General features: G+C 47.6%; 1 protein-coding gene across 1 annotated transcript in view; it reads right to left on the bottom strand.

The window, feature by feature from the left end:
* LOC147107270 (cullin-4A-like) overlaps positions 1-23,589 on the bottom strand; it is a 75,988-nt gene that overhangs the window by 27,244 nt on the left and 25,155 nt on the right. Inside the window, exons 3-10 of the mRNA XM_086006137.1 lie at positions 18,748-18,851; positions 15,266-15,335; positions 15,056-15,129; positions 12,375-12,537; positions 12,209-12,298; positions 12,032-12,114; positions 4,873-4,940; positions 1,947-2,065 (exon numbers count right to left, since the gene is read on the bottom strand). Coding sequence (XP_085862263.1) covers positions 1,947-2,065; positions 4,873-4,940; positions 12,032-12,114; positions 12,209-12,298; positions 12,375-12,537; positions 15,056-15,129; positions 15,266-15,335; positions 18,748-18,851 — 771 coding nt within the window. The remainder of the gene's footprint in view (positions 1-1,946; positions 2,066-4,872; positions 4,941-12,031; positions 12,115-12,208; positions 12,299-12,374; positions 12,538-15,055; positions 15,130-15,265; positions 15,336-18,747; positions 18,852-23,589) is intronic.

Raw genomic sequence — 23,589 nt, 5'->3', positions numbered from 1 at the left:
GAACACCCCTCCTATCCCCGTGAAGGTGGAACACCCCTCCTATCCCCGTGAAGGTGGAACACCCCTCCTATCCCTGGGGGAAGGTGGAACACCCCTCCTATCCCTGGGGGAAGGTGGAACACCCCTCCTATCCTTGGGGAAGGTGGAACACCCCTCCTATCCCCGTGAAGGTGGAACACCCCTCCTATCCTTGGGGGAAGGTGGAACACCCCTCCTATCCCCGGGGGAAGGTGGAACACCCCTCCTATCCCCGGGGGGAAGGTGGAACACCCCTCCTATCCCCGGGGGGAAGGTGGAACACCCCTCCTATCCCTGGGGGGAAGGTGGAACACCCCTCCTATCCCTGGGGGGAAGGTGGAACACCCCTCCTATCCCTGGGGGAAGGTGGAACACCCCTCCTATCCCTGGGGGAAGGTGGAACACCCCTCCTATCCCCGTGAAGGTGGAACACCCCTCCTCTCCTTGGGGAAGGTGGAACACCCCTCCTATCCCCGTGAAGGTGGAACACCCCTCCTATCCCCGTGAAGGTGGAACACCCCTCCTCTCCTTGGGGAAGGTGGAACACCCCTCCTATCCCTGTGAAGGTGGAACACCCCTCCTATCCCTGGGGGAAGGTGGAACACCCCTCCTATCCTTGGGGAAGGTGGAACACCCCTCCTATCCCCGTGAAGGTGGAACACCCCTCCTATCCTTGGGGGAAGGTGGAACACCCCTCCTATCCCCGGGGGAAGGTGGAACACCCCTCCTATCCCCGGGGGGAAGGTGGAACACCCCTCCTATCCCCGGGGGGAAGGTGGAACACCCCTCCTATCCCCGGGGGGAAGGTGGAACACCCCTCCTATCCCTGGGGGGAAGGTGGAACACCCCTCCTATCCCTGGGGGAAGGTGGAACACCCCTCCTATCCCTGGGGGAAGGTGGAACACCACTCCTATCCCTGTGACGGAGGAACACCCCTCCTATCCCTGTGAAGGTGGAACACCCCTCCTATCCCTGGGGGAAGGTGGAACACCCCTCCTATCCCTGTGACGGTGGAACACCCCTCCTATCCTTGGGGAAGGTGGCACACCCCTCCTATCCCTGTGAAGGTGGAACACCCCTCCTATCCTTGGGGGAAGGTGGAACACCCCTCCTATCCCTGTGACGGTGGAACACCCCTCCTATCCCTGTGAAGGTGGAACACCCCTCCTATCCCTGTGACGGTGGAACACCCCTCCTATCCTTGGGGAAGGTGGCACACCCCTCCTATCCCTGTGAAGGTGGAACACCCCTCCTATCCCGGGGAAGGTGGAACACCCCTCCTATCCCTGGGGGAAGGTGGAACACCCCTCCTATCCCTGTGACGGTGTAACACCCCTCCTATCCCTGTGACGGAGGAACACCCCTCCTATCCTGTGGATACCTGTCCACACTTCCTGCTGAGCAATTGTGTGTGGTGCAGAGGCATAAACAGCAGGGCGAAAAGTAACAAAGCTCAAAGTAAAATTAAAAATGAGAACTCGGTATTCTTTACCTCCTTTAGTTGAAGGAAATATACTATTGAGTCCCACTGCAGCAAACTACAGAAATCAATTTGCCTCCAGATAAGCGAATTCTCTCACAATTGGAAAGGCATACGGTTGTAACAATTCTATGGCTGCTCAGGAAAGACTTTCCCAGTGTTTGACTCCTGCTGTTAAACCTGATCTAGATATTTTTAAGGCTGTGATTTTGAAGGTATTACCACAATATCAAGTACACTAATACTTCACTGGATAGGTGTCAACAGTCCAGTGCTCTGCTCAACCCCTGGTCACACGGGGCAAGGATACGCCACACAGATGAACAGCACTTGGACCCGCACTGCACATTATGCAACCAGGCATGAAACTAGCACAGCTTTTAGATGTAAAAATATGGTCAGTTTCCTCAACAGGATCACCCCTTATTCAACATTTTGAGGAAATACCTTGATGTATTCATTCCAGTGCTGCAAAAGGACCTGCAGTCCACCTTTAACCCTGCTGAACAGCTGGTAAAGAAGAGTGAGATCCTCTATTCTGTTTTCACCAAGTAGATGATTGAGACCTGGAACAATAACCAGATATGAAGCAACGTACACCCACCACTCCCAACTGACACCCCAACAGCTTACATTTAGATAGCACCTTTGACGTAGAAAAATGCTCCAAGGAGCGTCACAGAGCTGTGGGGAGCACAGACGCCGAGCCAAACGACAGATTAGGAGGGGTGACCAAAAACTTTGGGTGAGTTTTAAGGAAGGGCTTAAAAGGAGAGGGAGAGGCAGAAGGATTTAAGGAGGGTCTTCCAAACAACAACAACTTGTATTTATATAGCGCCTTTAGTGTAGAAAAACGCCCCAAGGCGCTGCGCACAGGAGTATTAAAAGACCAAAAATTTTGACACCGAGCCACATAAGGAGAAATTAGGGCAGGTGATCAAAAGCTTGGTCAAAGAGGTATGTTTTAAGGAGCGTCTTAAAGGAGGAGAGCGAGGTAGCGAGGCGGAGAGGTTTAGGCAGGGAATTCCAGAGCTCAGGGTCTAGGCAACAGAAGGCACGGCCACCAATGGTGGAGCGATTATAATCAGGGATGCTCAAGAGGGCAGAATTAGAGGAGTGCAGATATCTCGGGGGGTTGTGGGGCTGGAGGAGATTACAGAGATAGGGAGGGGCGAGGCCATGGAGGGATTTGAAAACAAGGATGAGAATTTTGAAATCGAGGCGCTGCTTAATGAGGAGCCAATGTAGGTCAGCGAGCACAGGGGTGATGGGCGAACGAGACTTGGTGCGAGTTAGGACACGGGCAGCCAAGTTTTGGATGACCTCAAGTTTACTTAGGGTAGAATGTGGGAGGCCACTCAGGAGTGCGTTGGAATAGTCACGTCTAGAGGTATCAAAGTCACGGTTGAGGGTGGGGCCTAGGCACCTGAAGGCACAGCTGCCAATGGTGGGGTAAAAAGACAGAGGAATGGAATATTCGGTGGGTAAGGGGTTTGTAGGGGTGGAGGACATTATAGAGATAGGGAGATGCGAGGCTATGGAAGGATTTAAACACGAGGATGAGAATGATAAAGTTACGGTATTGGGGGACAGGAGTCAATGGACAGACGGTGATGGATGAGTAGGACTTGTTTGGGACAGGTTACGAGTAGCAGAGCCTCGATTCAGTTGACATTTATGGAGGGTGATGGATGGGAGGCTGACCCAGAAAACACTGGAGTCATTTAGCTTGGAGGGAGTAAGGTGTCAGCAGCAGATGGACTAAGGTAAGGGCGAGCCTGGCGATGTTAAAGAAATGGAAGTAGGTGGTCATTATGGCGTACAGGATATAGAGTTGGAAACAGCTCGGTGTCGAAGAGGATGCTGAGGTGGTGAACAGTCTGGTTCAGCCTGGGGGATTGGCTGGGGAGAGAGATGGAGTTCATGTCGCAGGCATGGAATTCATGGCAGAGAACAGAGATGATATAGTACAACAAAAATGGAAAACAATAACATTTTGCAGAGACATGCTCCACGGGAAAGATGAAGACAAGTGGCTGTTATATGAGAACGTGGCTGGTGAGCAAGCCCAGGCCCATATTAGCAAAAGAAAGCATAACGGAAAGTCCAAGGGATTACAAACCTTCGCAATAGTAAACTACAGCAAGGGAATCAATAGCACTGCCAGGGTGGGGCAGTGTCGCTATAGTGAGGCAGTCAGACCAGTGGTGCCAGGGTGGGACAGTGTCGCTATAGTGAGGCAGTCAGACCAGTGGTGCCAGGGTGGGACAGTGGTGCTGTTGTGAGGCAGTCAGACCAGTGGTGCCAGGGTGGGACAGTGTTGCTATAGTGAGGCAGTCAGACCAGTGGTGCCAGGGTGGGACAGTGGTGCCAGGGTGGGACAGTGTTGCTATAGTGAGGCAGTCAGACCAGTGGTGCCAGGGTGGGACAGTGGTGCCAGGGTGGGACAGTGTTGCTATAGTGAGGCAGTCAGACCAGTGGTGCCAGGGTGGGACAGTGGTGCCAGGGTGGGACAGTGTTGCTATAGTGAGGCAGTCAGACCAGTGGTGCCAGGGTGGGACAGTGGTGCCAGGGTGGGACAGTGTTGCTATAGTGAGGCAGTCAGACCAGTGGTGCCAGGGTGGGACAGTGTTGCCAGGGTGAGGCAGTCAGACCAGTGGTGCCAGGGTGGGGCAGTGTTGCTATAGTGAGGCAGTCAGACCAGTGGTGCCAGGGTGGGACAGTGGTGTCAGGGTGGGGCAGTGTCGCTATAGTGAGGCAGTCAGACCAGTGGTGCCAGGGTGGGACAGTGTTGCTATAGTGAGGCAGTCAGACCAGTGTTGCCAGGGTGAGGCAGTCAGACCAGTGGTGCCAGGGTGGGGCAGTGTTGCTATAGTGAGGCAGTCAGACCAGTGGTGCCAGGGTGGGACAGTGTTGCTATAGTGAGGCAGTCAGACCAGTGGTGCCAGGGTGGGACAGTGTTGCTATAGTGAGGCAGTCAGACCAGTGGTGCCAGGCTGAGGCAGTCAGACCAGTGGTGCCAGGGTGGGACAGTGGTGCCAGGGTGGGGCAGTGTTGCTATAGTGAGGCAGTCAGACCAGTGTTGCCAGGGTGGGACAGTGTTGCTATAGTGAGGCAGTCAGACCAGTGGTGCCAGGGTGGGACAGTGTTGCTATAGTGAGGCAGTCAGACCAGTGGTGCCAGGGTGGGACAGTGTTGCTATAGTGAGGCAGTCAGACCAGTGGTGCCAGGGTGGGGCAGTGTTGCTATAGTGAGGTAGTCAGACCGACATTAGAAAAAGTACAGTTGGAGTAGATGGCATTGTGAAGCCAGGAGGTGTTTTACTATAGAATGACGAGATTTAAGTTAAACAGGAATGTTCTGTGTCCTTTACCTTTCTGAAGAATAGCTGTCAGATGTTCACCAAGAAGTTGCTTCTCAACACTGGCAACCAACCATTTTCTGTAAATCACAAATGTATCCAACTATTCATTTTTGAAAATGTACAATCCCCTCCCTACCAATAAAAAACAGACAAATAATATAGGGCATCATACAGAGAATAAGAGAATAATGAAAAGTTCCAGGCAAGCCTCATATAACACACACCAATAAACTGGCCCCAGTGAAACTACTGCAGACAGATAGAGCCTCTGAACCAAGCATCAGGAGACCCAACCCAGTCAAACCCCACAAGAAGCATGCTCATAAAGGCCCAAAATCCAAAGGAGAGCAAAGGAGGACAGTACGTCCAAGTAGGAAACAAATTTTGCAAGGAGCCTCGTTCAACAGGAACGTGACTCAGAGAACCAGCTGTGAGGGTCCAAACACGGAGACTCAGTCTGCCCAGTTTTCCACTCACTGATCACCAGAAAATAGTGAGAGCTGCGAATTACACGGACCGAGCTCGCTGATCCACGGTCCCAACATTTACCCACAAAAGCCTTTTGGCAGAGAAAAGAAGGAAAATGGGATCCATAGGCAGGGATTGGGGAAGAGAGAGACAGCCTCTTTTGATGTTGAAACACCAGGGTGCATCAGCATGGCACAAATGAGAGGTCAATGAGCTGATGTGAGCATCCATACAACCTCCACAGGGAGGCCAGAATACAACCTGGTGGGCCGGGAAACGGGCCTGCCCAATATCCATGGCCCTGTGACCAGAATATGGGGGAAGACGCTGGCCCACTTCACCACAACTCCAATATTGAAAACAACAGAAATAATGACCGGCACTTGTGAATGAATCACTGCACAGCATGCTGTTACTCTAAGTCCCAGCTGCCATCTATAAACCTGTCGAAATATAATAGGAACATAATCAAAGTGAAAAGATCCTAAGATGGCATCAGTGTTGCTTTCATAGACAAATCTGTATTGCTTTAATCCTTGCAGATAGCACCTGCCCTGCCACCGAATTGTCTCCCCATCTCTCCTGAAGGTGTTTATTCTTGCTGGGGAACTATTTTACATTTAGAAACATAGAAGATAGGAGCAGGAGTCGGCCATTCGGCCCCTCGAGCCTGCTCCGCCATTTAATGAGATCATGGCTGATCATCCAAATTCAGTACCCTGTCCCTGCTTTCTCCCCATATCCCTTGATCCCTTTAGCCTTAAGAAATATATCTAACTCCTTCTTGAATATATTTAATGAATTGGCCTCAACTGCCTTCTGTGGTAGAGAATTCCACAGGTTCACCACTCTCTGGGTGAAGAAATTCCTCCTCATTTCTGTCCTAAATGGCTTACCCCTTATCCTTAGACTGTGACCCCTGGTTCTGGACTCCCCCGCCATTGGGAACATCCTTCCTGCATCTAGTCTGTCCAGTCCTGTTAGAATTTTATAAGTTTCAATGAGATCCCCTCTCATTCTTCTAAACTCTGGCGAGTATAAGCCTAATCGACCCAATCTCTCTTCATACGTCATTCCTGCCATCCCAGGTATCAGCCTGGTGAATCTTCGCTGCACTCCCTCCATGGCAAGAACATCCTTCCTCAGATATGGCGGCCAAAACTGCACACAATACTCAAGATGTGGTCTCACCAAGGCCCTGTACAACTGCAGCAGATGCTCCATGAAATCATGCTGCTCTAAAGAGATTTCTACGGTCAAGAGGAAAAAAATAAGCATTAAAAAAAACTGCTTGGACATTCGTAATAGTTTAGGGCTCCAAACTGCAGGTAGAGACACCAACACTGTTCTCTGTCGTTTCCCATGCACCCACCCATGATGCCAGTAGCTGGATCCACCACTGACCCAAAGATCGGCCCAAAATGCCCCGACACTAACCACAAGCCCCCAGCTAAGGGCACCACTAATGTGGTGATTCTTTTTGGCCAGTGGTGTCTGACACAGTTATAAACCCATCACCGTGCAGAAGGGTTTCCAAACTAAACACCGACAAGTTCACACAGGTAGAGTTTCCATTTATCTCACATACTCTCTCCATTTCGGGACACACCTCACTTAGGCAATTCCAGGGAACTTAAGCCAGGTTACTAAGAGCTCAGGCTTAAGAACCCATAGGAGTCCTGTTGCCATCTAACTAAAACCACACAGCTTACCAGTACCGAGCACTGGTAAGCTACCTGCCGCTTGTTTGGTTAGCACCACCCTATGGCCTGGATTTTCCTCTCAGTGGCGAAGAAACGGCTTTCGCTATTCACTTTGCGGCAGTTGCCCACAGACTTTCTCAGGCTTGTCAGCAGAGACTTCCAGAAATTCGGTGTCTGTTTCAGTGTACCGCCCTCTACAGGGGATCTATGGCGTCTGTGAGCAGATAAAGCAACAGCGAGGCTCGTCAACCAATCAGATTGAAGAATCCTCACTGAGCCACGCAGAGTCTAAAACAGGAAATATAAATTACATTTAAATCATGCACAGGGAGCGAAATAAAGATTGGGAAATTTGGAGAAAAAAAAAATTATTTGAATTTTTTAAAGAAAATCTCCAACATTAATTAATATACACTCCTTTAAGGCAAAAAAACCCCACAGGAAAAGTGGTCCAACCTTGGCTAACAAGAGAAGTTAAAGATAGTATTAGATCAAGGAAGAGGCTTATAATGTTGCCAAAAAGAGTAGTCAGTCTGAGGATTGGGAGGATTTTAGAATTCAGCAAAGGAGGTCCAGGAAATTGATAAAGAATATTAAAAAATAGAATACGAGAGTAAACTAGTGAGAGACATAAAAGCAGACTGTTAAAGCTTCTATAGGGATGTAAAAAAGACAAGATTAGCTAAAGTAAATGTGGGTCCCTTAAAGGCTGAGACAGGAGAAATTATAATGGGGAATAAGGAAATGTTTGGGCTGGATTTTCCTTAAGCTGTCGGGAAGGAGGCGGGACTACAACTTTCGGGTTTTAGTCCCGCCTCCATCGACGTCCGGCCAATCGACGCGATTTTCCCTTGATTGACCTCGTTGAGCCCGCCCAGCAACAGATGACGTCACAGACTGAAATTTCATCGTCAAGAGATTTTGACAGATGAAATATCAGTGTTTCACAGCTGTTTGAAGCTGTCAAACACTGACAGTCTGACTTCTAACCTGAGTCCTTCTACGCAGACTCAGTTAGAACTGTCATCGGCACTGAAAGCTGAAGGCTGTCACTTTTGACAGATCGCAGCCGTTCAGCTTTCAGTGCCGGCTGAGTGATGGACTCCCGCAGCCTAGAGAAAGAAAGGCTGTTAAGGTAAATACAAGTAAGTAAAACTTCTTTACACACTTTAGACACACCAAACACACTTACCTTTGCACTCATGCACCCATCACTCACCTGAACACCGACATCGCGACCCCTCCAAGTCCTTCAACCCGACAGCCCGCCTGCTCTAACCTGGCGTGGTTTGGAGCCGTCGGGAATCCCATACGACACCCCTCAAAATAGGGATTAGGCTAAAAACTGCCTGTTAACAAGCAGTTAATTGGCACTAATCCCTTCCCGCCTCAGGTCGGCGGGTCCCAGTGCGGGGCGGGTACCCGCCTCCCTAGAAACTTATGTGGAGGCGGGTTTTGGGCGGGATGGTGTCGGGACCCCCGAATTCGGGATTTTTGCCCCCCGCACGCCTGAAAGCCCGCCTCACGGCACACTGAAAATCTGGCCCATTGTGTCTGTCTTCACAGAAGAAGATGCAGAAAACTTCCCGGAAATAGAGGAGAACCAAAGGTCTAGCGAGAATAAGGAACTGAAAGAAATTAGTAAAAAAATAGTACTGGAGAAATTAATGGGACTGAAAGCCAATAAACTCCCCATGACCCGATGGCCTACATCCTAGGGTTTTGAAAGATGTGGCTATAGAGATAGTGGATGCATTGGTTGTCATTTTCCAAAATTCCATAGATTCTAGAACGGTTCCCGCAGATTGGAAGGTAGCAAATATAACCCCACTATTCAAGAAGGGAAAGAGAAAATGGGGAACTAAAGACCAGTTAGCCTAACATCAGTAGTAGGGAAAATGCTAGAATCTATTATTAAGGATGTGGTAACAGGGCACTTAGAAAATAATAATAGGATTGGGCCGAGTCAACAGGGGTTTATGAAAGGGAAATCATGTTTGACAAATCTGTTGGAGTTTTTTGAGGTTGTAACTAGCAGAATAGATAAGGGGGAACCAGTGGATGTGGTGTATTTGGATTTTCAGAAGACATTTGATAAGGTGCCACACAAGAGGTTATTAAACAAGATTAGGTCTCATGGGATTGGGGGTAATATACTAGCATGGATTGAGGATTGGTTAATGGACAGAAAACAGAGTAGGAATAAACGGGTCATTTTCGGGTTGGCAGGCTGTAACTAATGGGGTACCGCAAGGATCAGTGCTTGGGCCTCAGCTATTCACAATCTACATCAATGATCTGGATGAGGGGACCAGATGTAATATATCCAAGTTTGCTGATGGTACAAAGCTGTGTGGGAATGTGAGTTGTGAGGAGGATGCAAGGAGGCTTCAAGGATATAGACAGGCTAAGTGAGTGGGTAAGAACATGGCAAATGGAATATAATGTGGAGAAATGTGAAGTTATCCATCTTGGTAGGAAAAATAGAAAAGCAGAGTATTTTTTAAAATGGTGAGAGATTGGGAAATGTTGGTGTTCAGAGGGACCTGGGTGTCCTTGTACATGAATCACTGAAAGTTAACACGCAGGTACAGTAAGCAATTAGGAAAGCAAATGGTATGTTGGCCTTTATTTCAAGAGGATTTGAGTGTAAGAGTAAAGGGCCTAGAAATTCAGTGGGCTGTGCCACCCGTTAGTGCCTTAAGAGGGCACTTAGTGGGTTGGACACCACTGCCCACGCCTCCCGCTAAATTTAGCGGTGCGCTAATGGCGGCACTAGCCGTTAGCGCTGCCGTCATCGGTGTGCGCAGCACCCCGATCGCGAAATTTAGTAGCGACCCCTGCTTTAATGCCGGTCGCAATTTGCGACCGGTTCAGGGGGGCCTACCTGCGGTGGTAGAGGCGCGGGGCGGCCATTTTTTTTTGCTGGCCGCCTGCCAGCACCTCTCCGCGCCGCCGTCCCCGGCCTCCTGAGCCCCCCACCCCCCGCGGAGTGCCGGCTGTGTTCCAAGAGCCCGGCACTTCTCCTCGGTGCCGGGCTCTTTTGCCGGCACTCGCGATCTCAGATCACGCTGCAGCAGGCCCCTCCCCTTTAAGAAGGGGAGGAAGGCCTGCAGTACCGCAGCGCACCGCGCTGCAGCGTGTGGCGCTGCGGCACGTTGCGCTGCGATCTTCAGCTGCAGCGCCCCAAGAGGGATGCGGGGCGCCTCGAGTAGCGTCGCGCTTCCCTCTGGGGCGCTCAAACTGAATTTGCGGCGGGCGGCCGCGACTACTTCCGGGGTGTTACTTCCGACGCCCTGGCGAGGCTGGCGCCCGTGAGACCACACCTGGAGTGTTGTGTACAGTTTTGGTCTCCTTACCTAAGGATGGATATACTTTCAATAGAGGGAGTGCAACAAAGGTTCACCAGATTGGTTCCTGAGATGGGGGGATTGTTCTATGAGGACAGATTGAGTAGACGAGGCCTATATTCTCTAGAGTTTAGAAGAATGAGAGGTGGTCTCATTGAAACATACAAAATTCTTACAGGGCTTGACAGGGTAGATGCAGGGAGGATGTTTCCCCTGGCTGGGAGTCTAGAACCAGGGGTCACAGTCTCAGAATAAGGGGTCGACCATTGAGGACTGAGATGAGGAGAAATTTCTTCACTCAGAGGGTGGTGAATCTTTGGAATTCTCTACCCCAGAGGGCTGTAGAGGCTCAGTCGTTGAGTATATTCAAGACAGAGACTGATAGATTTTTGAATATTAAGGGAATCAAGGGATATGGGGATAGTGCAGGAAAGTGGAGTTGAGGTCGGAGGTCAGCCATGATCTTATTGAATGGCGGAGCAGGCTCGAAAGGCCAAATGCTGCTCCTATTTCTTATGTTGTTCTGGTGGTTTGAGACTCCACACTTGTAAAATTAATTTTTCATGGCAGAGAGGTTGTTCAGCAGTAATTATCACTTATTACGCCGTTAAAAACTCACTTACTCCTAAATGTACCAGCCTAACTTTTTCAACCGTTTTTAGTGCTGAAAACTAGTGGGTAATTACCCAAAGTTCACCCCCCATTAGAGTCATTTCAGTGCTGAGTCTATTGGCGAGGACTGCAACAATGCATCCTGTGGAGGAGCCGGGCATCTCTGACAGTAACTTCTGGATTTCCGAATTTAACTGCGCATGTGCGGATACCAGAAGTTGTGGTCAGATTTAACCCATAATAATGGCAAGAGCCGATAGCCTCACCGTTATTATTACAGCAAAATCCGGGCCTATATGTTAGGGTATCGGCTTGTAGGGTTATCTGGTGCCGAGTTAAGGTATCTATTCTGTCACAAAATATACTTCTGGTGATAGCAACACTATGCATGCCTCCTCACTGTTCCACCCTCCTAACAAACGGATGAGAGTGCAACACAATTTATGGATTGGCCTTCCCCAACAATTAGTATCTCAAGCTTGCTGTTCACACTGCATCAAGCCCTGGGCCCCCTCACTGCAATCCCTTCTGTTTCTCACTTCTATCATGTCAATAACATTCGACAACGCCTCATCATATAACCAAAGTATCCTCATCCTGCCGCCACCTCTCTTTATAGCTGTTTGTGCACACCCAGCTCTACGATACGTACTTTCATCAAGTGCAACCGACTGCCACCAAGGAGAGTCATGTCGTATTAAAGTGAATCTTATTTTAATTCAGATCCAGACTCTTAATATTCATGAAGACTCAGCATCTAGCGATCTGCTCTAAAGCTCAGTACAAAAACATTGCACCAGGGACGAAGATCAACCCGAGGGACAAAAATCAATATCAGGGACAGCCATTGGGGAAAAAAAGCAAAAAGAGGCACGTGTCCCTATGCTTTCACGGAAGGAATCTTCGTCAACCTTCCCTGCAGACTCCCTTCAGTGCAAAGTTAATTTATTTATTTTTTGCTCCTCCATTTCTTAAATAACCAGCTAAGTGCACTCCACCAAGGGCATTGCAGGGAAAGTAAGGACAACTACTTACTGCGTGCTTTGATCCAGGTAAGTAATTACTCGGTCTGCTTCTTCTTCCAGGCGTTTGCTTACATGGTGAAGATAGTCTGGCACCTTGATTTGAAACATTGAAATTGTAAGAGAAAAATGAACATTGGTCCCAAACAGAGCGCTGGTGAAGAATCTTTGTTAAGAATCTCTTACTTGCCTCCCTCTCTTGCATTAGTCTTTGTCCTTCTGCTGCGTATAAACAATTGGTCTCCTCCAAAAACCTTTGTTCAAATGTTTCCTGGTAGACCTGTTTGATGCAAAGTATGACTAGTGGAGACTTCCATGAAAGAAAATGTCCATTTGAGAGTTAAAACCTCCCTTACCTGCAGGTCAGACAGCATACTTAGCAAACTTCGGATCAGGCTTCTGTCCACAGCCTCCCCATTTCGCTCTTTTTCAATCAACAAAAGTATCCCATCGATGGTTTTGTTCTGTACAATTCTGTCGTTGATGACGTGGGTTCGGAAAAGCTCTAAACCTATATCCCTGAAAGTATTCAAGCACAAGATTTGCTATTATTGACAAACAGCTTAATACTCTAACACGGCAAGGGATACAAAGTCTGCACATGGGAGTGACAGCAATGATGAAACAGAGGCACCATCTAGCGCCAAAACACGAAAGCTTTGACGTGCAATTATAATCGGAAAGGTCAAAACAATAGATGCATTCATCGGTTTAGTTATTTAAGCATTCATTTTAGGAGATCGACTGGTTTTATTTTCAAACATGTTTTCAATATTGCACAATGTAACAAGATCGGTTTATGGCAGTTTGGTTTCAGCATCTCAAAAAGTTGTGAAGAGGGAATGCAAGTGAGATGGGTAGTGGAAATAAAAAGGAAATGAGGGATAGGGAGAGAATAGGGGGAAAGAGTAAGCCAGAGAGGGTGGAGGAAGGGAGTTGGCAGAAAGGGAGAGAGAAAGAGAGAGAGAGAGAGAGAGAGAGAGAGAGTGGGAATGGCTGTGAAAGGGAAACGGAGAAAGAAGTAGACATAAGAAGTTGTGGGCCATGATGCAGGGGGAGAGGATGAGAATGGGGACGGTGAATTAAACAGAGAGCGAGCGAGAGCGTCCTATATTTCGGAAGTCCTGTGCTTTTCAGTCGAGAAGTATGTTATTGAACTTCAGCTCATTTTCCTCTATATTTTGGCAGTGCTGTGAAGAGGTCCCTGCCTCGTTTAACCACTTTAGATGCTGACAGATCTGCTGTATATTTTAAACATTTCCTATTTTTAACTTAACCTCGCACTAAACATGTGAATGAGCACCAGTACAATATATATACACAACAGAGCAACTGAGGGACAGGCTCTGCCTAAAGCTGGAGAGGCGCTAACATGAAAGGAGACTGGGGAAACAACATCCCAACTGAGGCACAGAAACAATAAGAACTTGCATTTATATAGCAACTTTCACGACCGTAGGTCATTCCAAAGTGCTTTACAGACAGTATTTTTGAACTCACTGTTGTAATGTAGGAAACGCAGCAGCTTATATGCGCACAGCAAGCTCCCACAAACAACAATGAGATAATGACCAGATAATCTGTTTCAGTGATGTTGGTTGAGGGGATAAATATTGGCCAGGACACCAGGAGAAATCCTCTGCTCTTCTTCAAAATCGTGCCATGGGATCTTTTAAGTCCACCTGAGAGAGCAGACAGGGCCTTGGTTTAACGTCTCATCCGAAAGACGGCACCTCCGACAGTGCGGCACTCCCTCAGTACTGCACTGGAGAGTCAGCCTAGATTTTTGTGCTCAAGTCCCACTCCAGGGACTTGAACCCACAACCTTCTGACTCAGAGGCAAGAGTGCTACCACTGGGCCACGGCTGACACCTCAATGACCCAACCCAAAACCACAAAGCCAAATTGGTAATTGGTAAGGTACCAAATGGTTCTACTCAACCTTCCTGAAGCTGCTGTCTGCAAAATATCTATGTTGGTCAATTATTTAGAACCATATCAGAATCAATGCATTCACTGCCACTTTTGCAAATATCAGCATAAATATATCAGCGTCACTAGCAGATCAAATAAAGAATGTAGGTGTTTTTTTTTTAAACAACTTGCATTTATATAGAGCCTTTAATGTAGTAAGCAGTCCCAAGGCAGCACGGTGGCATAGTGGTTAGCACTGTTGCCTCACAGCGCCAGGGACCCGGGTTCGAATCCGGCCTCGGGCGACTGTCTGTGTGGAGTTTGCACATTCTCCCCGTGTTTGTGTGGGTTTTCTCCGGGTGCTCCGGTTTCTTCCCACAGTCCAAAGATGTGCGAGTTAGGTTGATTGGCTATGATAAATTGACCCTTAGTGTTAGTGGGATTAAATACGTGGGGTTACGGGGATCGGGTGGGATATGTGTCGGTGCAGGCACGATGGGCCGAAATGGCCTCTATCTGCACTGTGGGGTTTCTGTGATTCTGTGAAGGCACTTCAGGATCAGGGCAAATGTATTTTTAACCTGGCAATAAGCCATATGAAAGGGACAGCACATATATTTCAACATAGACTTCTATTGCCTTTAAAAAGCAGAATGGAGCCATCACAGGCTGGAGATATTCTCCAAGGTATAAGCGGATTCACAATTTTAACTGAGCCAGGCAGAATAAAACATGCTAAAGATGTGCATATTACCCAGGGTCGGGGTTCGAGCTCGATGAGCGCATGGTTAACAGTTAAACAAGTGACTCAGCAGCATTGCTAAAGCTGCGTCCTGACTGGTTCCTCAATTATCCATTAGTTTTAACACATCCAATTTCATGGAAAGTGCAAAGTAAAACTGCACAGACCGGCTGGTGAACATATGAACTGTGATCATAGGTGAGGGGATGGGTTACCAGAAAGGGGAGAGGGGGGGGGAAAGAGGAAAGAGAGACCCTTGTGTCTGCCTTGCACCCTGGAAGGGTGCATGCCGAGAGCGGAGTCACTGACTAATACAGCATTGATAGAATTCCCCCGACACTCAAAATGAACACCTGCACACAGCCCTTTCCATCAACTCACCAGATAGATGGCAGCATTGAACTCTGCAGAACGTAGGTTCGGTCGAGAAACAAGAAAATGCTCCTGATCATTATCTGCAGGTGAAAGGAGACATTAAAAACAAAGATTATTGTGCAAGTAAGGAAATATTGTTATATTCCAAATCAAGAGGGCAAGCAATTCCCAAGATCAGAAATACATAATATTTGTATTCAAAGGGCATCTACTTACCATTTGCCGACAGTGATCTTGCCAACATTTGTTAATCTTCTTCAGAAACAGACTGCTATCCAGTGAATCCGTGGAAGCAAAGTCAAGGAATAACAGATCATCCCCAGTTACCAACAGATCATATCCTCCAGTTACCAACAGGTCACCCTCCAGTTACCAACAGATCACATCCCCCAGTTACCAACAGATCACATCCCCCAGTTACCAACAGATCACCCTCCAGTTACCAACAGATCACATCCCCCAGTTACCAACAGATCACCCTCCAGTTACCAACAGATCACATCCCCCAGTTACCAACAGGTCACATCCCCCAGTTACCAACAGATCACCCTCCAGTTACCAACAGATCACATCCCCCAGTTATCAACAGATCACATCCCGTTACCAGCAGATCATCCCGTTACAACAGATCACCCCTCAGTTACCAACAGATCACATCCCCAGTTACCAACAGATCATCCCCAGTTACCAACAGATCACATCCCCCAGTTACCAACAGATCACACCGTTATGAACAGATCATCCCCAGTTACCAGCAGATCGTCCCCAGTTACCAACAGATCATCCCAGTTACCAGCAGATCATCCCCAGTTACCAGAATCAGAAATTTATGGCACAGAAGGAGGCCATTCGGCCCAGCGTGTCTGTGCCGGCTGACAAAGAGCTCGCCGGCCAAATCCCACTTTCCAGCTCCTGGTCCGTAGCCCTGTAGGTTACAGCACTTCAAGTGTACATCCAAGTACTTTTCAAATGTGATGAGGGTTTCTGCCTCTACCACCCTTTCAGGCAGTGAGTTCCAGACCCCCACCACCCTCTGGGTGAAAAAAGTTCTTCTCAACTCCCCTCTAATCCTTCTACCAATTACTTTAAATCTATGCCCCTGGTTATTAACCCTTCTGCTAAGGGAAATAGGTCCTTCCTATCCACTCTATCTAGGCCCCATATAATTTTATATACCTCAATTAAGTCTCCCCTCAGCCTCCTCTTTTCCGAAGAAAACACCAGCCTATCCAATCTTTCCTCATAGCTAAAATTCCCCAGTCCCAGCAACATTCTTGTAAATCTCCTCTGTACCCTCTCTAGTGCAATCACATCCTTCCTGTAATGTGGTGACCAGAACTGCACGCAGTATTCTAGCTGTGGCCTAACTAGTGTTTTATACAGTTCAAGCATAACCTCCCTGCTCTTATATTCTATGCCTCGGCTAATAAAGGCAAGTATCCCGTATGCCTTCTTAACCACCTTATCTACCTGTCCTGCTACCTTCAGGGATCTGTGGACATGCACTCCAAGGTCCCTCTGTGCCTCTATACTTCTCAGTGTCCTACCATTTACCGTGTATTCCCCTGCCTTGTTAGCCCCCCTCCAAATGCATCACTTCGCACTTCTCCGGATTGAATTTCATTTGCCACTTTTCTGCCCACCTGACCAATCGATTGATATCTTACTGGAATCTACAGCTTTTCCCCTCACTATCAACCACATGGCCAATAGTTACCAACAGACCATCTCTAGTTACATCCCCAGTTACCAATAGAGCATCCCATATAATCATATACTCTATTTGTCACATAAAAAAATGTTCCATCCTTTTAAAAGAACCTGAAATACAAATGAGCCGGAAATTCCTCAGGTGCTAGAATCTAAAAAGATTACCTTATAGTCTTTAACTCTTACTTATAATTAATTAACACTGCCACTTAAAACAAGCTGGGCTGAAAATTCAGTAGGGTTAGCGCCCCATTTGAGGCGCTAGAGGGCCTAGCGCCGGAGTTATGGCCGGTTTGTAAATTCAGTGGGGCCCTGCCATCGGCGTTAGACCGGTTGCGCTGCGCCGGCACCGATGACGTCATCGGTGTGCGCAGCGTCCCGGTTGCCGTGGTGACGGGCCCCAACGCCGAAATTGAGTTGCGGCCGCCTCGCCCGTGGCAGCCGCAACTAACGATGTTTCAGCAGAGTCCTACGCGAGTTAGCGCCGGCGCATTAAGGTCGCGCGGCGGCCGGCCGCTTTCCCGCCGGCCGCCTGCCTGCACCTCCCTCCCCGGACTCCTCCACCCCCCCCCCCGCGGAACAGATGCGTCTGGCCTGCGAGCCCGGCACTTCTCCGAGGTGCCAGGCTCATTTTTTTCAAGATTTCAACGGCCAGCGGGCGGGTGCAGGCAGCTCCTCCTTAACTGAAGGAGGAGGCCTGCACTTCCCCAGCCTGCCGCACCGCATCGGGTACCGCAGCGCCGGAATTGCGCCGCAATGCGGCAGTCAGCGCCCATTTCGAGGCGCTGACACCCTCCTGTAGCGCCGGCAGCCGTTTGGGCGCGGCGCTACTGAATTTTTGGCACGCGCAGGGGGACTTAGCGCCGGCGCTAAATTTCCGGCGCTAAAGCCCTGGCGCGGCGCCAACTGAATTTCTAGGCCGCTGCTTCTAAATGATGAGTCTCTGCAACAATCGAAGGGCATAGTTCATCCCAGTACATTCACATTGCTACAAGGAACATTTACATGTCCACTGTACCTGCACGAGTGCAAACAGACTACAGTAAGGAATACCACCCCACATCACGTTAGCTAAGATCAGATTACACTGCTGAATAGGGTCACGATTTGTCAGAGCAAACATGCTGGGAAAAATCACACTCGTAATAAGCACCCGAAGAGCATGATCTGTATAAATAATGTCATAAGTATAAAATAGTCACTAATAAATCCAATCGGGAATTCAGGAGAAACTTCTTTCCCCAGAGAGTGGTGAGAATGTGGAACTCGCTACCACAGGGAGTGGTTGAGGTGAATAGTATCGATGTATTTAAGGGGAGGCTAGATAAACACGAGGGAGAAAGGAATAGAAGGATGTGCAGATGCGGTTAGATGAAGAGGGGTGGGAGGAGGCTCGTGTGGAGCAGAAACACCGGCACGGACCAGCTGGGCCGAATAGTCTGTTTCTGTGCTGTACATGCTATGTGTTCTGTGAAGCAGGCTGTGTGTTTCAGCCCACTCTCCTCAATGCTGAATAAATTTCCTTACTCAGAGCCTGGGTTCAGTAAGAAAAAGCATTTCTTGTAATGACATTTGTGATTAGCTCATAAACAAGTGTTCCAGCAGATGCAAACTGCTTGGGTGATCAGTGTGCATGCTCTACAGCAAATCCAACATGCAAGGTTTAAAATAACTCGCTCCTTATTTGAATGTAAAGAATTTTAACCAAAAGTTAATGTAATTTTCACTCCTAATGAGGAATCTCTATGTGTTAAAATGTCTCCCTTTAATGGATTTATCATGATACAAAAATTGTCTAGAACCCATTTGGATTCTTTTCATAAAGAGACACGACCTCTGCCAGAATTGTACTTACCTGAAGGCAATCCAAGTGGACAATTCAAAAATGTGTTAGCAGGACAGCAATTACTACACAATGCAATGACAATCATATCTAACCGACGTAACCTGGAGAGTAAAGTACACCATGGGGGGAAAAAAAAGGATATTCTCGGAACTGCTGAATCTGTGCCTTGACATGGTCTTCACATGCCTGTCTCAGTTGCTTGTACAGTGTTGCTGACACTTTATAGGAACACAGATTCTCAACAGCCTGCGTATTACAAAGAAGTCCATTATTACACAAACCAGACCCCGATCTCTGTGCTCTCCTAAATTACACAAAATAAATAGTTACCTGCGACCATGGCTCAGCCTAACAGCACCACCATCACACTGCCAATGCACGGGAGCTAGTGGTAATGAATACTAAAATGCACTTCGATTTAGGGGTAGGGAGAACAAAGACACAGGGCCCTACTTGACCACACCATTCTCTGGTCTCTTTATGTAAAATTTTGGCCTTCACCATCCCCTTGTCCCTCCTAATATCTCTTCTTTAACCTGTTGTCCATTTTTGTCTGCTTACTCCTCTGTGAAGTGCCCTGGGATATAGAAACTATATAAACACAAGTAGTTGTTGCACTTGTTTAACTTAACCGGAACATGAACATATTCTGGGATGGCGGGCTAGAGTGAACTAGCCCTTCGTACAGGATCTTAACGTAGCATCCTGGACTCTGACTGATGGCACATGCCACACTATTACGGAGTAATGTAGCCTAGTGGTTATGGAACTGGCCTTGTAACCTATGAGTTCGGAGTTCAAATCCCACCATGGAAAGCTGTCAAGTGAATTCAAATACATCTGGTGTACTATGGGCTGGCACCAGGAAAAATAACTATGAAAGCTGCCAGATTGGCATCAAACCCAACTTTTTTTTCTTTATTCATTCCTGGGATGTGGGCGTCGCTGGCAAGGCCAGCATTTATTGCCCATCCCTAGTTGCCCTTGAGAAGGTGGTGGTGAGCCGCCTTCTTGAACCGCTGCAGTCCGTGTGGTGAAGGTGCTCCCACAGTGCTGTTAGGGAGGGAGTTCCAGGATTTTGACCCAGCGACGATGAACGAACGGCCGATATATTTCCAAGTCAGGATGGTGTGTGACTTGGAGGGGAACTTGGAGGTGGTGGTGTTCCCATTCACCTGCTGCCCTTGTCCTTCTAGGTGGAAGAGGTCGCGGGTTTGGGAGGTGCTGCCGAAGAAGCCTTGGCGAGTTGCTGCAGTGCATCTTGTAGATGGTGCACACTGCAGCCATGGTATGCCGCTGGTTCCCTCATGTTCTTCAGGGAAGGGATTTTGACACCTCTACCCAGTCTGGCATACACGTGACTCCTGTCCCACACTACATTGTTGACTCTTAATGCCCTCAGGGCAACAATGGATGAGCAATAGATGTGAAATTATCAGTCACCCACATCCCAAAAACAAATCAAAAACAGAATGCAAGACTTGGGCTGAAGACTAACAATCAAGATCATTAAGGAGTGATACCGGGGCTAAAAGGGTTAAATCCTGAGGAAAGGTTGCATAGACTGGGCTTCTATTCCCTTGAGTATAGAAGATTAAGGGGTGATCTAATTGAGGTGTTTAAGAAGATTAAAGGATTTGATCGGGTCAATAGAGAGAAACTATTTCCTCTGGTGGGGGGAGTCCAGAACAAGGGGGCATGGCCTTAAAATTAGAGCCAGGCCGTTCAGGGGTGATGTCAGGAAGCACTTCTTCACACAAAGGGTGGTGGAAATCTGAAACTTTGGGGCATCAATCGCCCAAAAAGCTGTTGAGGCTGAAGGTCAACTGAAAATTTCAAAACTGAGATTGATAGATTTTTGTTAGGTAAGGGCATTAAGGGTTACAGAACCAAGGCGGGTAGATGGAGTTAAGATACAAATCAGCCATGATCTAACTGAATGGCGGAACAGGCTCGAGGAGCTGAATGACCTACTCCTGTTCCTATGTTCCTAGGAGGAAGATCAACAGAAGCCAGACAGGCAGATTCCAGTCAGACTGCAATACTTAACTCGGAATCCCTTAAAACAATAAACATCCTGAAGCCCCAAAGATTCTCAGTATTAAAGCTCCTGGTCTGGATCAGACATCCAGCCAATGTTTTACATGAGATTCAATCACCCACGGATATCTTCACTTACCTGCACCGTCAAAGCAGCACAGTGGGGAAAAAGGCCAACGGGAACCACCTGATTCAGTTACATTTCTACTGTGGCTTTCAAGTCCAAACTGAGACTAGGAAAGGAGGTCATAGAATCATAGAAATTTACAGCACAGAGGGAGGCCATTCGGCCCATTGTGTCTGTGCCGGCCGACAAAGAGCTCTCCAGCCTAATCCCACTTTCCAGCTCTTGGTCCGTAGCCCGGTAGGTTACGACACTTCAGATGCATATCCAAGTACTTTTTAAATGTGATGAGGGCTTCTGCCTCTACCACCCTTTCAGGCAGTGAGTTCCAGACCCCCACCACCCTCTGGGTGAATAAAGTTCTCCTCAACTCCCCTCTAATCCTTCTACCAATTATTTTTAATCTATGCCCCTAGTTATTGACCTCTCTGCTAAGGGAAATAGGTCCTTCCTATCCACTCTATCTAGGCCCCATATAATTTTATACACCTCAATTAAATCTCCCCTCAGCCTCCTTTGTGCCAAAGAAAACAACCCCAGCCTATTCAATCTTTCCTCACAGCTAAAATTCTCCAGTTCTGACAACATCCTCGTAAATCTCCTCTGTACCCTCTCTAGTGCAGTCACATCTTTCCTGTAATGTGACCAGAACTGTACACAGTACTCTAGCTGAGGCCTATCTAGTGTTTTATACAGTTCAAGCATTAACCCCCCTGCTCTTATATTCTATGCCTCAGCTAATAAAGGAAAATACCCCGTATGCTTTCTTAATCACCTTATCTACCCGTCCTGCTACCTTCAGGGATCTGTGGACATGCACTCCAAGGTCCCTCTACACTTCAGTATCCTACCATTTATTGTGTATTCCCTTGCCTTGTTAGCCCTCCTCAAAAGCATTAACTGGTGACTTCACAATAGGGCTCAAAGACTCCAAACATAAAACTATAACTATGAAGTAAAAAGAAAGCAAACTGCAATGCTGGAAATCAGAAAGAAAATGCTGGAAATATATAGCACCTCAGTCAGTGTCAATGAGACATTAGAAAACTTGCAAACTGGAGAGTTAAGTGGGAAATGAACCTTAACATAGCTATATGTGAGGTGATGCACTTGGGAGGAAAGACAGAAACATCACCTACACTTTAGAAAATAAGAAAGTGAATGGCATAGACGAGCAAAGGGATCAAGGGGTACAGGTGGACAATTCATTAAAAGCAGCATGGCCGGTCAGCAAAGCAATTAAAAATGCGAACAAAGCACTGGGATTTATTTCTAGGGGTATAGAATTCAAAAGTAGTGAAGTTATGTTAAGCTCATACAGGACCCTGGTCAGGCCGCACTGTGTACTGGGCACAGCCCTGATCTCCATACTATAAAAAGGATATAGAGGCACTGGAGAAAGTGCAAAAAATATTTACAAGGATGGTACCAGGACTGAAAGATTAGAGCCATCAGAAAAGATTGAAAAGGGGCTTTTTTTCTTTAGAAAAGGTAACATAAAAACGTAAGAAATAGGAGCAGGAATAGGCCACTTGACCCCTCGAACCTGCTCCGCCATTCAATAAGATCATGGCTGATCTTAAGACTTAGAGGAGACCTGATGGAGGTCTTTAAAACTATGAATGGGTTGGACAGAAACAGAAAATGCTGGAAATACTCGGCAGGTCAGGCAGCATCTGTGGAGAGAGAAACAGAGTTAACGGTTCAGGTTTCGTCAGAACACAAAGCTGTTCTGACGAAAGGTCCCTTACCTGAAACATTAACTCTGTTTCTCTCTCCACGGATGCTGCCTGACCTGAGTATTCCCAGCATTTTCTGTTTTTATTTCCAATTTACAGCATCTGCAGTATTTTGCTTTTGTAATCGATTGGGCAGGTTGGATGTGGGGGGAATGTTTCCACTTGTGGGAGAATCTAAAACTAGGGGCCATAAATACAAGACAGTTACTAATAAATCCAATAGGGAAATAAGGAGACATTTATTTACTCAGGGAGCGGTTAGAATGTGGAACTCGCTATCACAGGGAGTGGTTGAGACAAATAGCTTAGATGCTTTCAAAAGGAAACTAGACGAGTACATGAGGGAAAAGGGAATAGAAGGATATGCTGAAGGCCGAGATGAGGCAGATGGAATGGGAGGAGACTCGTGTGGTGTTTAAACACCAGCACAAACTAGTTGGACCGAATGGCCGGTTTCTGTGCTGTATATTCCATGTAATTCTACGTAAGTTGGTTTAAAATTTTGGGTTTAGACCTTTCATCAAAACTGAAAGATAAGTAAGCATTTTAGTAAGGTTGGAAAAAAACAAAGAAACAAGCAGTAGATTCTCCACTCATGGAGAGAGAGAGACAGAGAGAGAGTTAATGGGTTGAATGGCCTGCAAGTTGCTCGATAGGAAACTGTTGGATGATATAAAATATCTGCAGTGAGGAAATGGAAAGACTTTACAACAACATTTTGCATTTATATAGCATCTTTAATGTAATAAAACGTCCCAAGGCGCTTCACAGGGACGCAATCAGACAAAAATTGACACCGAGCCAAAGACGACGACATTGGGACAGGTGACTAAAAGCTTGGTCAAAGAGATAGGTTTTAAGAAACGCCTTGAAGGAGGAGAGAGCGAGCGGTGGAGAGGCAGAGAGGTTTAGGGAGGGAATTCCAGAGCGAAGGGCCTAGGCAGCTGAAGGCACGGCCACTAATGGTGGAGTGAAATGCATGAGCGGCGTTTAAAAAAAAAAACATGCACATAGTTAAGAGGTTGAAAAGACATGGGAGAGGCGCACACAATGAGAAAAGGAGGAATTGGAGAGAGGGAGA

The sequence above is a fragment of the Somniosus microcephalus genome, chromosome 14, assembly GCF_052327205.1.
Source record: "Somniosus microcephalus isolate GS21.2 chromosome 14, FLI_Smic_1.0, whole genome shotgun sequence".
Classification (NCBI taxonomy): Eukaryota; Metazoa; Chordata; class Chondrichthyes; order Squaliformes; family Somniosidae; genus Somniosus; species Somniosus microcephalus.
The sequence above is the reverse complement of the archived record's forward strand: the minus strand, read 5'-3'. Positions and strand labels throughout refer to the sequence as shown.